Consider the following 15,894-nt stretch of genomic DNA (forward strand, 5'->3'; position numbering starts at 1 on the left):
GCGGGGCCGGGGGGGGGGGTGCGGCGGAGCGGCATGGAGCGGGCGCCCGGCGGCGCGGCGCTGCGGGGGCAGCCGGCGGGCGGCTGCGGCCCCTGGGAGATGCGGGACCGCCTGGGCACCGGCGGCTTCGGCAACGTCTGCCTCTACCAGCACCAGGTGCGCGGCGGGCCGGGCCGCGGGGCGCGGCGGGGCGGGGCGGGCGGCGCGCCGGGCCCTCTGACGGCGCTGTGTCCCGCAGGACTCGGGCGCCAAGGTGGCCATCAAGTCGTGCCGGCTGGAGCTCAGCGTCAAGAACAAGGACCGCTGGTGCCACGAGATCGACATCATGAAGAAGTGAGTGCGGCCCTGCTGCTGGGCCCGGCCCTGCTGCTGGAGCGGGGCGCCGCCCGGGCCCGGCCGCCTCTCCCGGGGCTGCCAGCGTGCCCGCTCCCGGCACCAGCGGGCGTCCTGCCCCGGAATGCGGCCCTGCAGGCTCCAGGGGCCCGTGTGTGGGCTGGGGTCTAGTGACAGCCAGGCACCTGGGGCCGTCTGTGGCTGGTGTGAGGGATGGGGGTCTAGTGACATCCCCCTGCCCCCCCGCTTGTCTATTAAACAGCAGTTTAAAGAAGAGTCAGAGCCTGCGTGCTCATGTGTGGCCGGTGCGCGGGACAGGTCTAGTGACAAGCAGACCTGCTGCCCTCCCTGCCCCACGCTTGCATTTGGCCAGTGTGTGGGTTGGGGGTCTAGTGACAGCCAGACCCTTTGGGTTCGTGCACAGCCAGTGTGTGGTGCCGGTCTAGTGACAGCCAGACCCTTTGGGTTCGTGCACAGCCAGTGTGTGGTGCCGGTCTAGTGACAGCCAGATGCCCTGAGCTCACATGCAGCTAGTGTTTAGGGCTGGGATCTAGTGACATTCAAAGCCCTCTGCACTTGCACACCAGCTGGTGTGTCGGGCTGTGATATGGGGACGTCCGAACCCTTCTACTGTCATGTACCAACTAGCACGTTGGATCGGGATCTAGTGATAACCACCCCCTCTGCACTCGTGTGCTGGCCCATCTATTTGCTCAGGACCTAGTGCCATCCATGCTGCTCTACGCCCTCATACCAGCCAGTGCCTCAGTCTTGACCTGGTGACGTCCAAACCCCTGTGTGCTCCCATGCTGACCAGTGCGTCAGGCTGTGATTTGGCAATCAGGGATCTAAGAACAACCATTTTCTATGACACTCCCATTCTTACTGAGTAACAGCTCCCAGCTCTTTTTAATGAGAGGCTACTCACCCTGGGCAACCCACCATCCCTCTCCAGCACGTCTCTGAGATACCTATAAATCGGAGCAGGCGAAATTCATCCTCATAGACAGAGATACTAAGTTATTTCTCTGGGTGTCAGGGATCTCATGGAGCTGTTCCCTCATCCTGAGACCTGCTTCCTCTTGAGGGAGATCCCGTAGCATGAAATGTACAGTCCTGCTGGCAGGAGCAAGGACACCCTTACAGAATTTTGTTTTGAGTTGTTCTCAGACAACTCAAAACTCTCTGCTGTGCCCATGCTGCATGGAGCTTTACTGAGCTCATGCTGTCGCTTGTCACACTGCTCTGCTTATATATGCACTATGTGCACATTATGTTATCGTTAGCAGAGGAGGCCACTCGCGGACATCATGTTAGAACTGAGTTTGTAATTCAGTATTGGGTAATTGCTTTTTCTATCAACATTTTCACTGCAAAGCCATGTTCATGTTCTGAATATAGGTACTGAATCATACTTCTGCAACTTCTTTTGTGCTAACTCTCAGAGACTTTGGACTGGGTACATGGGAGTAATTTATCTTCACTTCCTTCTAGATACGTGTTTTATTCCTGAGAATAGCATATTTTGAGACAGTCAGGAAATAGTTGTTTGAATGTAGTTGCACAAATGATTTTTTCCCAATGTACATTTATTTTACGTGTCTGGTTCTACTTCCATAGTATAGTTGCACAAGAGTTAACATACTCTTACAAAACTTCTGGACCAAAGGGAAACTGTCCCCACACGCAGAAATAAAAACACTTATGAAATGACTATGCCAAGAATGTGGAGAAATCAAGAACTTGAGCTTGGATCTCCATCATCCAAGTCCTGTATCTTGATTTGGAGACCACATTTCTGCTCATCACTGGTTTGTGTATTCATGAGGTATGGATTTTATGCATTTTGATGCTGGTAGGTACCTGTTGAAGAGTGTGCTTCTTAACAGCAGTACATTTGGGGAACAGAGATTTTACCTGAAGCATAAAGCACGGTTGTTTGGCAGTCTGTCTTGTTCTTCCAAAGAGGGGTCAGACTTTTCATCAAGCTCTCCATGTGCCTAGGTTGAACCATCCCAACGTAGTAAAAGCCTGTGAAGTTCCTGAGGAGATGAACTTTCTTGTTAACGATGTTCCTCTTCTAGCAATGGAATATTGTTCAGGGGGTGATCTCCGGAAGGTAAGCTCTGCTTTGCCTTGACGTGTAGAAAAATGGGTGGAGTTAATGCTCTTTTCCTAACTGCAGTTGTCTGTGAAAACATGTACGTTATGTGGTGCTTTTTGGGGAGGGTACAGGAGGTAAACCTGAAGTAAAAAAAACACAACTCAAATGTGAAGTGAGGCTTGTACTATGAAACTAGATGACAGAGGGAGTAATCCAAGGGCAGATATTATTTTATCCTGAAGCAGTGTCTTGTTCATAGGACCACATCAGCATTAATGCAATTTCCTGTAGCCTAGACGTTAGCACCCACCAAGACTGGATTTGCTACTGTGCGCCTGTATCCGTTCGGAGTCTGACCTGTTTTTAATCCACGTGTCCAGCGTTTTATTGTTTTCAGCTACAAAGAAGGGTCTTGATTCTCTTATGCTAGGCTTGGGCCACCAAAACTTCCAAGATTTTTCTGTTTCCTTCTAAACTGGGAACTCTTTCTGTAAAGCAGCAGGAGCACCCGAGAGTAAATGAACCTTTCAGTAGTTCACAAGGCAGTGGCTTTATGGCCAGATAGATTCTATATTCCCTTTCCATTGTAGCTGGATTCAGTAAGCAGTTGTTTGTTTGAGGATGAGGAAGCAGCTTTCCACTGATTAAAGGTTGCTTAGAAATCACCTCATCTAAGCGATCAGGAAGCTCTTTTCTGTTAAACGTATTTTTTTTTATTTTTTTTTTTACCAGCGTTAAATAGCAGACAGCTTGGAGAGTTGTAAATGACTTTGTAATGGCTTTCTCTCCTGTAGTATGGCCTACATTAAATTTAGGAGTTTGCCTGTTAGTTTTCCTTCCTTTCATCTGTTCTCGAATGCCTGGGGATTAGGACTAATCCATTCCTTTTGCTTTTTGTCACTCAGTCTCATTTTTCCTGATGGAGAGCAGTTGTTCTTCCAAGCAGCAGACCTGCTTCAGATATTCGGGGTGTTTCTTAAATCCCATCAGGCCAAAATTCAGAACAAGCAGTTCCCTGGAAGCTGGCCCCCCGTTGCCTGAAGCCATATGCCCTACATGGGTCTCTTGCCAGTTCACTGATGGTTTTCATGCTTCTGTGGTCTTAGTCTGAGTCCAAATCTTCTTTTCAACCCTCGTCCCTGTGCAATGAATTTTCTTTTTGTCTGAGTTGTTTTCTTTTTTCTCATGCTTTTGATTTACAAAGACAGCTACCTCATTCAACTATGGGCTGTGCTGTTTTTCTGTGGGGTGTTGGCAAGAATGGAAGATGGTGTTCTGGACTATTAATTGTTGCGTTGCAGGTGTAACATAGTTTTCTTTTCTGTAGTTGCTGAACAAACCCGAAAACTGCTGCGGACTTAAGGAAAGTCAAATTCTTTCTCTACTTAGTGACATTGGTATGTAGTCTGTTGCCACTCTTGTTTTTTATGTTAACTATGTGTTTTCCTGTTTCAACTGGACTACGAAAAAGAGGCTGCTAAAACAAATCAGGTTTCTATTCCAGAGGAAGGACTTTGTGTCCTTGCTGATCATAAAGACAAGAAACTTTCACTACTGACCTGTCTGTGGAATGTGATTTGAAAAGCTGTTTATTGATTGTTGGTAACACTATGTAGTTGAGGTCACAGTTTACTGGTTCAATACCTGCTTCTGCTAATGGCCCTGGAGATGCCAAACTGCACGTCAGCTGGAGGAATGTAACTTTTGCAAGCCTGAAAACAAGAACCAACATGAGAAATGCCAAAGTTGCTGTGTGACTTCTTTATGTAGGGTTTGCTAGCAGGAGGGAAGTTCTGTTTGTTCAGGATGACAGGGCTGAGGAGATGATAAACTGGATTGCAGTTGAGAGCAGGATGGGTAAGAGCACAGCAGAGGGGGAAGGGAACAGTGCAAGCCAACCATGCTGTGGCCAGTCCGGCAATCTTCTGACTAATGATCTGCTTTCAGCTAAGGGTTAATTAGTTGGGTTATCTCAAACAGGCACGCCTAAACGTTGAGAATCTCCTTTTGGAAGACCTATTACATGTGGCTATGCTGGGAAAAGTTTGGCTAGCACAGTGATAAAGTTTATTGTCTCTCTTACTCAGCGCTGGGGAGGCCACATCTGGGTACAGTACCCACAGTTGACTGAAGAGGGATGTGGAGATCCTGGTGAGGCCCCACAGAGGCTGCCAAGGTGGCCGGGGCCTGGAAGACCTGACTCACAGGGGGATGGGATGGAGTTGGGCTTCTTGGGTCTGGTCAAGGGGAAGCTGAGAGGGTCTGAGAGCAGATGGTGACTGTGGGAAGGGTAGGTAAAAAGCTGATGATCAGGGCCAAACTTTACTTGATATTGGTGGGCAACACGACAAGGGACAGTGGCCACAGGTTGCACCCTGTGATGTTTGGATTGGACGTGGGGAAGGTTGGTGCAGCCCTGAGACAGGTCAACAAAGAGATGGAGGATTTCCATCCTTGGTGAGGGGTTTTGGGACTCATTTAGACAAAGCCATAGTCACCCTGACCTGGCGTTGCTGACTTGTCCTTCTGTGAGCAGGAGGTTGGAGGAGAGACCTCTGGATGTCCCTTCCCACCAACACTGCTGTGGTGCCATGAATGAGCTATGTATGGCCCTAGGGAAGGTTCAACGGCAGCACTTAGGGAGGCAGAGTGATGAAAAGATGACAGTTAGCCAGTGATCGACTTGATCTGCGTTGTAGAAGGTGTCCAATATCATGTGGATTTCAGGTCCTACTAACTGGAAAGAGAGTAGGCAGCAAATCAGTACAGGATGGGAGTAGCCTAAGGAGACAGCACTGCTGTTAGAGAACAGTTTTCTTTGATATCTTCTGGGCACCTGCTCAAAAACTCTTTCCTAAGGCTGTAGTAATCTATCAAAGTCAGTCTGTGATGCAGACTTGATGGTCTCTAGATGTGCTGCATCAAGTCGTTATTGCATTTTTCGGACTGTTGAGCTTTAGCTTGCTTGATGCCAAATTCTTGGCTGTTGAGAGCACTGTCAGCAGATGAATATCTCCAGTGTGGCAGTCACATCACATCTGGATAGCCTCTCTCAGTGTGTGCTATTGCTTACCAAGTAGTGACTTGCTGCCTTGCTTTAAAGAAAAGGTATGAGAGATTCTCCTCAGACTGGCCTTCCTGTCTCTCAGGAAAAGTTCCCTTGGACACCCTAGGGAGGACACATCATCTGATTCAGGCTGAAGCCTACAGATGAGTTCCATTGGTTTCTTTAGCAAGTGGGCTTTCCAGGAGAGCTGCTCAGGAGAGCTCCTCATCTTTTCAATTCTGCTACAGTTAACCAGTCTCTACTTGTAGGAAAGGACCTCTATTTTTAGGGTGATGAAGCATTTGGATGAAGAAGCTGGCCTGAGCTTTTGGACAGGACTTTTATGGGTGCTTTTCTGTGTCTCAAAAGATGGAGGAGAAGAGGATTGTCTTCTCTCAAAATGATTTTTTTTTCTGAAGCAGAAGGAGAGTGCTTTGTCTGGAGAACAAAGGATGTGATGATTTAGTCCAGGGTCTCTTCTGGGTAGTGATAGGCCCTTAAAAGGGCAGGGGGATATGAATTCCCAGAGAAAAAGGAACTTGATGTTTGTTTTCTGTAAGGCCATTTGCCAGCCTTGTGTTACTGCCATGACCTCCCTAGGGTGCTTGTTTGACGTGGTGGTCAGTGACAGGTCATCTGGAGTTTCATTCCTGCCAAAATCCTAGATACAAGCTGGCATATCCTGATACATGTTTGTAACTTCTTCAAGGCTTCCTCAGCCTCCAACTCTTGGCAATTTAAAGCTGGCCCTGATCAGCTGTTTTTAAATGGCACACATGACGCCACTTGAAAAGTCACTAGCAATAATCCAACTCAAAAATGTTCAATGTGCACATCAGGTTTGAGAACTCAAAAGACCTTTCCACATTCACAGACTATTTCACAGCAGCTTTTCTCCTTGCAGTGCTCAGAGGACTTGCAGTTAAGTTCCCCAAATCAGGTGCAACTCCTTCATTCCGTTATCACTGTTCCCCTTCCACATGCAGGCAGTGTGTTTGAATTGCGGAAAAAGCACATTAGTTGAATATTTCTCTTAAAATAATCCCATAATGAATTTACAGTCATGGTTAGTTAGCATTAGGCTTCTGGATTAACGTGTTGTGCAGACTGAGTATTTTTTTGCGTAGGAAAATTTAAGATTCCCCATGATGTAGGTAGGAAAAGTAATGAGATTTACAATACTTGGCCCTTACATGGAACCTTTTCTTTTCTTTCCGCTTGCACATCTCCAAGACTCAAAAATCATGACTTCATGAAGAAAGTCTCCATTTTAAGGAAGTCTTTTTTGCTGTTTTGTTGATGGCCTTGTCCTTTGACAGACACTCCCTTGATAACCTTTTATGTGGCAGTCAGCACCATAATTTGGATGGACTGGCCAAATTCCCCCCGCCACTACCACCTTGAGGCAGAATTTCTCTTGAGTTTCTTTTTTGTTAGTAGCTCCACAGTCGCATCAAGGCAATTTGAGCGTGGGCAAGGCAAAGTGCTTCCCCTTCCATTTTCTTGGGTGCATACTCACATTCCCTCCCTTACTCCAGCACTCCCATAACCATATCAGGAGTTGGATCTGGAAACCAGCCTGGATAAAACTTAATCTTCTTTCCTGAGTAGTTTTCAGCTGGATCACTTCCAGGACAAGCCAGTCCCACAGATGTTCTGCCGTGCAAATTGCAGCTCAGAAAGGGGGAATGAGAACCACACAGACTGCTTAACACAATCGTGGTATTGTGCCTTTAACATTCAGAGTGACAAAAGTGATGCTACTCTGAGCACACCAGTCTCTTGCCATTAGAGGGGAACCCTGGGCTCAGAGCCCAGGTTCAGTGCTGCTAATACTGATCTGGGTGTTGCCAATGGCACTTTGGGCAGTTGCTCCATTTAGCATTAACCAGATGCTGCCCAAGAAGGAGGCTTGTAATATGGGGCAGCCTTATTTAATTGGTTTTGAACTCCAACCACACTGCTGTCTCATCACAGCTGGATGTTCCCTTCCCTGGTAACGTGGTTCCTCCTGCATTGCTTTGACAACTCTGGAAGTTTACTAGCAGCTTTGTAAGCCACTATTTGGCAGTAGTTTTAGGTCAAAGTAAAACTTGTTTCATTTCCTTAATTGATTTCAGTGATTTCTTTCAAATACATCTTTCATAACGCACTTACAAATATAAATAGATCTTCCTGCTATCTTGCATTAATTTACTGAGATCTAAGAACACAGGACATGCAGAGCTATATCAGGCTGTCTGCACATTTTGGAGGTCTGTTCTGCTTGTCTGCGTGTTGTGGTTCATTTTGTAACTGTAAAGTTTGAGAAGAGTTCAGCTCCCTTTTCTCTTGCCTTCAAGGCAAGACATTTGGCCTGTGGTTATGCTGCAAGGTCTGAATTTCTAAGCAACCCCAACCTCTGCAGAGCAGAGGAACAGAGCTAGTTTAGTCCTGTAGCCACATGCTTAAATATGACAGTTCTACTCTTTTAAGTTCTTAATATATTTAATGCTGTTTTTAAGGGAAGATTTTTTGCTGAATTCAACCCTGAAATCAGGGATATTAGACTTTTATTGGATTTATTTTTAACCAGTGCTCTTTTTTCTCTTAAATCAAATACTTGCCTTTCAGGTTCTGGTATCCAGTATTTGCATGAAAACAGAATTATACACAGAGATTTAAAGCCTGAAAATATTGTTCTTCAGGATGAAGGTGGGAAGGTAAGTCAAATGGCCTCTGTCACTGGTGTTCCAGCTGTCATTTCTGGAAGTTGCCAGTAGTTTTCTCTTGCCTGAGAGAAGTAGAAGAGAGTGAGTGGTTTATGGCATTGAATTAGGCTGAGAATACAACCATGAATTTATTAAAAATTCATGTCTTCTTGAAACAACAAATCCTACTTTGCTTATTCTTAAAATCTTACCATTAAAAACAGCTAACTTTTGTTTCCATTCAGGAGCCCTGCCTGCCACAGAATAGGAATGATATCAAATTGTAGAGTATGATATCTCTGTGTTTGTGGCTCTATGAGGGTTGCATGTAAAACTGAGCTTGTCCGTGTAGTCATGGATTTCTAAAAAAAGAAAAGACCGTTATTGTTACTCTATTTAAACAAATAGCTTTAAATTCCAAGATAAAAAGCTTGATGCTGCATTCAACCAAGCAGAATCCATTCACTTTTGGGCCATAATGGACTGTAGCTGGCAAGTTACTTTAAATCAAGTCAAGTCTATGTAGAGACAGGTGAACAAGGCCAGCTTACATGGTAGAACAGCAAACATCAACACCATGGCACATTTCAAAGCTTCGCCACAGACTTTTTCCATTTTGGCTTTCCCTTTTTTTGGGTGTATATTCTGGATGTCACTGCACAGCTTTTTTTGTTTGTTCTGAATTTGCTCTTCTGATGAACTGCTTGAACTGTTTACAGATTGTCCACAAAATAATAGACCTGGGATATGCCAAGGATTTGGATCAAGGAAGTTTATGCACATCATTTGTTGGAACATTACAATATTTGGTAAGATTTTTTTTGCATGTGTATAGTTGATTTGGTATTGTCACATTTTATAGAATCACAGAAGTGTGTTTCAGAAGGAACCTTCAGCGGTCCTTTGTCCAGCCTGCCGCTCACAGCAGGAGTCACCAGCCCCCAGTCAAGCCCTGAAAGCCCCAGGATGGAGCTCTCCTGCCTCCCTGGTGACCTGTCCCAGGGCTGCTCCCCCTCCAGGGGAAGAAGTGTTTCCTCGTGTCCAACCTGAACGCCCTGGGCTGCAATCTGTGGCTGTTGCCCCTGTTATATTGCTTGTTGCTTCCAAGAAGGGTTTGTCCCTGTCCGTCCCCTTTGTCCCTGTCTGCCCTGCAGCCAGAGGCTGCTCACAACCCCCCGGCTTCCTCGTGACCAGACTGACAAGTCCAGCTCCCTCCCATCTCCTTGTGGGTCAGGTGCTTCAGGCCCTGACCAGTTTGATATGCTGCCTGGGGTCTTGCGAGGGCGTCCACATCCCTGCAGAGCTAGGGGCCCACACATAGACACAGCATTGTCTCTCCAAAAGTGAGAGAGTTTAGATTATCTGAAATACCATGTTCAAAATATCTTTTTATGGTACTTTTTAGGCTCCAGAACTCTTTGAGAATAAATCCTACTCTGTTACTGTTGATTACTGGAGCTTTGGAACAATGGTGTTTGAATGCATTGCAGGATTTAGACCCTTCTTACACAATCTACAGCCTTTTACCTGGTAAGATGTTTATTCCGCGAGAGATGATGCCAAGCAGTAGAACTGACGGATACTGTGTGTAGTGAGGTGACAGTGTGAACCAGAATGATTAAACGTATTATCAAGTGTTGGGTCTGTTGGCCTGTAGGTTCTGCAGAGGCCCTTGACACTTCTGTGGTATCATTAATGCTTTGACTGGCTATTTAAACATTTTGTATTATGCACTTATTACACCATGTGATAGTACTTGGTCATAGTGATTCCTTCAGGAGAGAAATTTGAGCCAAAAAATAGAATTATAAACCAATCTGTTAAATGGTAATGTGTTGAAGCATCAATGTCAGAAAAATGTAATGTATGGGAAGGAGACATACCGTCTTTTGTTCACCTAGGCGATGAGGTTACTCATTATTAACAATAAGTAACACACAGAAGGGGTCATTCTGCAACAGAACAAATATAAAAATGGCTTCTTTGTGAGGTTTGAAATAATAACTGTAGGTAGCTAAGGAAATTATTACGTTTTTATGAGAGTATTAGTTTAAAAAGTTAGTATATTTTAACAAAAAATAATTTTAACCAATATGTAGCAATACTTTACCTTCTTAGCGGCTAACTCTTGAGATTCTATCATTTCAGTAGTTCAACATTTATCTCATTTTTTCCAGCATATGGAAAACTTGATTTCCTAATGTAAGTAGTAGAAAAATAATGAATAAATGAGATAGAAACAACTCTTCCAAGCATCTGTATCCATTGAAAAGGAAGGAGACAGCACAGGCCACATGCATGTAGCTTCAGTTCATTTTGGGGTGACTGGGGAAGAGATCAGGCTGGCAACCCACAGGTGTATGAAACGTTCAGCTGGCTTACAAGTGACTGGTGATTGCAGCACAGATTGTGCTTATGTGGGACCTGTACTGGAAAATCCTGCTGCTCTGGTAGCAACTGAACTCTAGGCAAGGTCCCAGCCAGTGTTGAAGTGAGCTAGGGTGAGGAAACTGAAGCAGAGTTTGCTGGTTGCATTTTGATCCTTTTGTTTGCCACTGTCTGGATCTGCTTTCAGGCAAAGGTGAAAGCGTTTCCAGAACGTTTCCCCTCTCCCACTTGGAGATAGTTGTTCCAAGTGGACTGTTCAAAAATGGCTTTTTTATCATGGAAAAAAAAAGAGTTTGTTTTCTGAAGCTGCTGGAATGTGGCACTTTTTGCTAATGCCAGCTTCAACTGGCCCTCTACAAAAGTAGAATTGTCAAGGTATCCATAGACAGTTTTATTTTTTAGGCATGAAAAAATCAAGAAGAAGGATCCAAAGCACATCTTTGCTTCCGAAGAGATGAATGGGGAGGTTCGATTTAGTACTCATTTGCCGCAGCCTCACAGCCTCTGTAGGTAAGTGTGTCTTTGTGGTTGCGTGTGTTAATTTCTGACCTGTCTTCTAAACTGAGGGGTTCTTCTCTCTTATAAAGACTGTCTCAGGCTCCAAGCAAGCTACTGTTCATTATTAAGGAATAGGCCATAGCCAAATGTCTCTCTTTGATACTGTGGGCTCTCCAACTAGAGCAGCAGTGTCCATGGGGTGACAGCAGTTCACCTTATAGTTTGTGGGATGATAGCTGTTCCACCTTGCAGTGTGAATTCAATCACTGCTTTCCACCCATTATAACAAGGACACTGAGTAACATCTACCTGATATTTGGTGGCATTGAATATAGTAAGCCAAGTTTTAGACGCTTCTAATGTAACTTTGGTGGCAGATGCTTGAATTAGGCGCTCCATGAAAGCTGTATTTTTTAGTATTTGGGTTGCAAACTGCAGCAAGTCCAGCAGAGGCCACAAAGATGGTCGGAGCCTGATGCCATAGAGCGTATGAGGATAGGCCCAGGGAGCTGGGCTTGTTCAGTCTTGAAAGGAGAAGGCAAAGGGGGATTTAACTGTGTTCTCCTCTATCTAGTGGAGTATTGCAGAGACAACGAAGTCAGACATAGGAGCATAGTGAAAGGACAAGAGGCCACAGCACACGTTGCAACAAGGAAAATCCCAGTTTGCACATAAGAAAAAGATTTCCCTGTGCTAGTGGTTTATCTCTGGGACAGGGCACCAAGCAGCGGGGGATCTCCATCCTCGGGGATTTCCCAGACTCACCTGGGCACGGCCCTGAGCAACCTGCTGTAGCTGCAGTGTTGGCCCCGCTGTGAACCAGGACTGGACTAGAGACCTGCAGGGGTACCTCTAACCTGGATCACTTGGTCTATACCAAATGAGAAGTCAGACATTGGTTATTTGCCACCTTTAACACTTGCGTCTTTAGATATGCCCAGCGAGTGCAGCACGACCCATTGGCACTGGCAGGTTTCTAGGAAAAATACTGGAGTTGAGAATGAAGTAAGTGACCATCTAGTGGTTTGAGCTTTCTGCATAGTATTTCAGGAGGCTCTGAACGATAAACCACATGCTTCTTGTGTGGATAAACATGGAGAAGAGCCTTCCAAGCAGCTCTGCAGCACAGGGAAGGTTATTCTGCAAATACACTGAAAAGCAAATAGTTTTCAAAGCAGTATCACAGTTGTTTTTGAAAAAACAATGTCCCCTCTTAATCTAATTTGAAATTAGTCAATCTGCTGTTTTATTAAGATATTTTTGACTCAGTGAATAGTGGTTATGAAAAGAGAGAAGTATGGTGAAAGGTAAATGTCCCGATCCAATATCGGGGGGGTTTCGTTACGATCCCAAGGACGAGATTAAGACGCTAAAACCGATCAAATATTGTACAACCTTTTAACTTTATTTTTCACGAAGTGGGGAGAAAAGGTGGTGGTGGGGGGGAGGCGAAGGGAAGAGGGGAACAAGAGCAAGGGGAAAAGATAGAGAAAGTTGGAAAAGGAGAGAGGAAGCTAGCTACCACCACTCCGAGGCCGATGATGTTCTGCTGACTCCGTTCAAATTACAGCTCAAGCTAGGTGCCTCCGACGAGGGGCGAGGGGCCTCAAACAAAGAAATCCCTGGGCAATTATAGTTTTTTCAAATTAAGTTTCCCACCCCTCATGTGGTAGTTCAGACCAATAGTAATATTTGGGTCTGGGGTCTCCTGCTCCTTATTGGGTCTCATCACTGTCCCTAGGTAGGCCGTTTACTGTTGCCGTTTCTGCTGACAGGTGTGTCTCCATTCTTGGGTCCAGCCATTATCTCTCAAGGTCCTGACAAAGAGGTGGTAACTCCAGCAATTAGCACTGTTTCAGCAGTGCACAGGAATGCAAATTGCTGGTAACTCCCTTATCATTCCCGCCTGCACCAGCTCTGGGGCCCTTTCTCACTGAACTGGGAAGTGCGGCCTAAGGCTTCAGCAAATTTAGCTGCTCATGCTAAGCAAGTTTTATAGAAGTTGTGCTAAAAACGGCAATAATTTACAGTCTAGGTCCCAAAGTCTCTGCCCGATCATGGTCTGGTTCAGCGCAGGCTTGGTGTGTCCTGAATGGTCGCAGGGAGACCATTTCGGGGTTTGCAGCAGCTTAGTCCTGTTTCCACCAGGGACAGATGGCTTGTTCGGGGTTATGGTTTGCTTGCACCTTATGTACCAAGAAATGTTTAAGGCAAAAGTTCACTCATCTGTCCGCTACAGTAAATATGTTGGATGGTCATGTGTTCCCACTGAGGTCAACGAAGACTTTGTTGTTGGAGTGAGGATGTTCACTGCGTATGTGCTTTCCTCCACGTCCATACTTTTCCTGCTGCTGGGATATGCAGCTTCAGCAAAAATCACAGCTTTTCACACATGCTCAGCCTATTTTGCATATGTGTGATCTCTAACCCACAAAGTATGGCAACTTCATTGCTTTTGTGAGGATCTAGTTTCTTAAGTGGACTTACCATTGTACGATATCTGTCTTCTCTTTCTTATGGCTCCTCTGGTTTAGTTTAATTGTAGAATCGATGGAAAACTGGTTGCAACTGATGCTTAATTGGGATCCACAACAGAGGGGTGGAGGTATAGAGTCCGAAACCAGTCGTCCAAAGTGTTTCCTGATAATGGATCACATCCTGAATTTGAAGGTAAGTGTAGGGTTGTTACTTGGTTTAAAGGCTGACTGAAAGCATCTCTGAGGAAAGGAAGTGTGTTCAGTGGAGCAAAGCTATAATCCTGCCATCGTCCAACTCCAGTATCATGAGGACTGTTTCTCTTGATACCAGTGAATGGGTGAGTATACATACTGCATACCCAGTATGTATTGGAAGGCAAAATATCATCAGCTATATTAGCTCTATAGCTTTACTCTTGAAGCAGAAGAACGACTGTGTGTTACTGTGTGTCACATCTCAGTAAGGACTCACCAAGTTCAAATGATGGTGTAATATTTACTAATAACAGTTTTCTTGACCTCCATTACTGATGCTGTGACCGCCAGGTTCATATACCAGGTCACCACGTCGCTCTACTGGAGCAGAGATTTCATTCACTTGGCCCTTTCCCTTTGAGTAAATACTGGAGCTTTGCTGGAATGGGACCAGCTCAGGAAAGCATGTGTAGAAGCCATAGGATAATTTGGTCTGATCTGGAAAGATTCCAGAGGAATTACAGAACAGAAAATGTTAGGACAATAAATTGGACTGGTCAACATCTGTGTATTGTGTGGTGGGTCCTACAATCTCTGCACAGACGCATTAGAAGTAGAGGAAGCCATGAGAGCAGTGAGAGGGCAAGCAGTGGTACGTAATCGCTTTTTAATGGAGGGATTAAAGGACTCCCCTCCTTGGGAGTAATACTGGCCAGTGTTAGAGACTACAGGCAATGAGAATGGCCTTTGCGCTGGCTTGTCACCATTCTTTTGTGTAATTTAACAGCAACATAGCTCATGAAAGCTATTTGTGGGTTTAGTTTTAGTTTCTTTGAGAGTAAGTTAAAAGTTATAGACCCAGGCCTGGAGTTTTATTACGTGGAACTTTATTCCTGCACTTGATTATTGATGTCATTAAAACTCAAATGATGCTATCAGTCTAATTTATATTTATCACTACATACTCCCTCCAAAAGAATGTGTCATTGAGGCCTTGGCGTCCTTTCTCTTTGGTAGCCAGTGACTTGTAATCAGTTTGTCCTGTTCTTTTTACAGATAGTACACATCCTAAACATGACCTCTGCAAAGATTGTTTCGTTTCTCTTGCATCCTGAGGAAAGCCTTCATTCACTTCAGATTCGCATTGAGTTTGAAACTGGAATAAGTACTGGAAATCAGGAACTGCTGTTGGAGACAGGAATTTGCCTGGACCCTCGGAAACCTGCTTCCCAATGTGTTATTGATGGCGTAGTAAGAATGATTATGGTTTTCTCTGTTAGCAGAATGTCCTTTACATTCTGAGGGAATTTAAAATCTAAGGGAAGATAAATTTTCTTGATCTCCTCCCAGTGGAGATGGTTTGTTGTGTAAGTATAGTAAGTCGTAAGGTCTAGCATTGTTTCCTTTATAGGGTAATGTGAACAGGTTCCTATGGTTAGACTCTGTCTCAATATTCAAATAAAGTATCTTGCTAGCAGAGGGTCCTGTGTTTGTGGGAGCCATCCAAATCAGTTTTTATATGGTACTGTATGAGGAGACTGTCTGCCAGTAATAGTTCATGTGACCAGGATCCTCTGGGTTAGCAGGAGCTGTGTTTGGGATTTGATCTGTTTATATTCTGTTCTCTTTCCTCACCAGAGAGGCTGGGATAGCTACATGGTGTATTTGTTCGATAAAAGCAAAACTGTCTACGAAGGACCCTTTGCTTCTCGGAGTCTGTCTGACTGTGTAAATTACATTGGTAAGTGTGCTGTTGGACACCTTGGACTTGAAAGCACTGCCTCTCACTTAATATGACATTAGATTAACCTTACAAATCTCTGTGTGTGTCTTGAACAGCAATCTCTAATTCAGGGATGACCATTTAATAACCTGGAGCAGCCTAACACAGTTAGTAGAACAACTTAATTTTTCTTTAAAGTTTTTGCCCTTCTATTAAATTCTCTGCACTGAGGGGCATCTACCTCTCTGTTGCCCCACCTAAACAGAACTATGATGTGAATGAAGGCCTGGAAGATAATATGTGCAGGCAAATCATGTAGTCTGCAGAGGAAAATTTTTGATGTGGATTGGTTCACTACATACCAGAAATAGGAGTCTGCATTGGGAGTCCTGATTTCATTTGCACGGCCTTTGTTCCGATAAAGGGTTTTTTCCCTTTAC

At 44.9% G+C, this 15,894-nt stretch overlaps 1 protein-coding gene across 2 annotated transcripts in view; it reads left to right on the forward strand.

The window, feature by feature from the left end:
* Positions 1–15,894, forward strand: part of CHUK (component of inhibitor of nuclear factor kappa B kinase complex) — a 32,831-nt gene that overhangs the window by 51 nt on the left and 16,886 nt on the right. Inside the window, exons 1-11 of one of the 2 annotated variants that reach the window (XM_064513528.1) lie at positions 23–156; positions 239–333; positions 2,338–2,452; positions 3,765–3,834; positions 8,097–8,185; positions 8,893–8,982; positions 9,579–9,703; positions 10,964–11,071; positions 13,594–13,729; positions 14,788–14,982; positions 15,370–15,472. In XM_064513528.1, coding sequence (XP_064369598.1) covers positions 34–156; positions 239–333; positions 2,338–2,452; positions 3,765–3,834; positions 8,097–8,185; positions 8,893–8,982; positions 9,579–9,703; positions 10,964–11,071; positions 13,594–13,729; positions 14,788–14,982; positions 15,370–15,472 — 1,249 coding nt within the window. In that variant the 5' untranslated portion in view covers positions 23–33. Of the gene's footprint in view, positions 1–22; positions 157–238; positions 334–2,337; positions 2,453–3,764; positions 3,835–8,096; positions 8,186–8,892; positions 8,983–9,578; positions 9,704–10,963; positions 11,072–13,593; positions 13,730–14,787; positions 14,983–15,369; positions 15,473–15,894 lie in introns of those variants that run through there. The other variant, XM_064513529.1, reaches the window with a different exon arrangement.

The sequence above is a fragment of the Dromaius novaehollandiae genome, chromosome 6 (assembly GCF_036370855.1).
Source record: "Dromaius novaehollandiae isolate bDroNov1 chromosome 6, bDroNov1.hap1, whole genome shotgun sequence".
Taxonomy (NCBI): Eukaryota; Metazoa; Chordata; class Aves; order Casuariiformes; family Dromaiidae; genus Dromaius; species Dromaius novaehollandiae.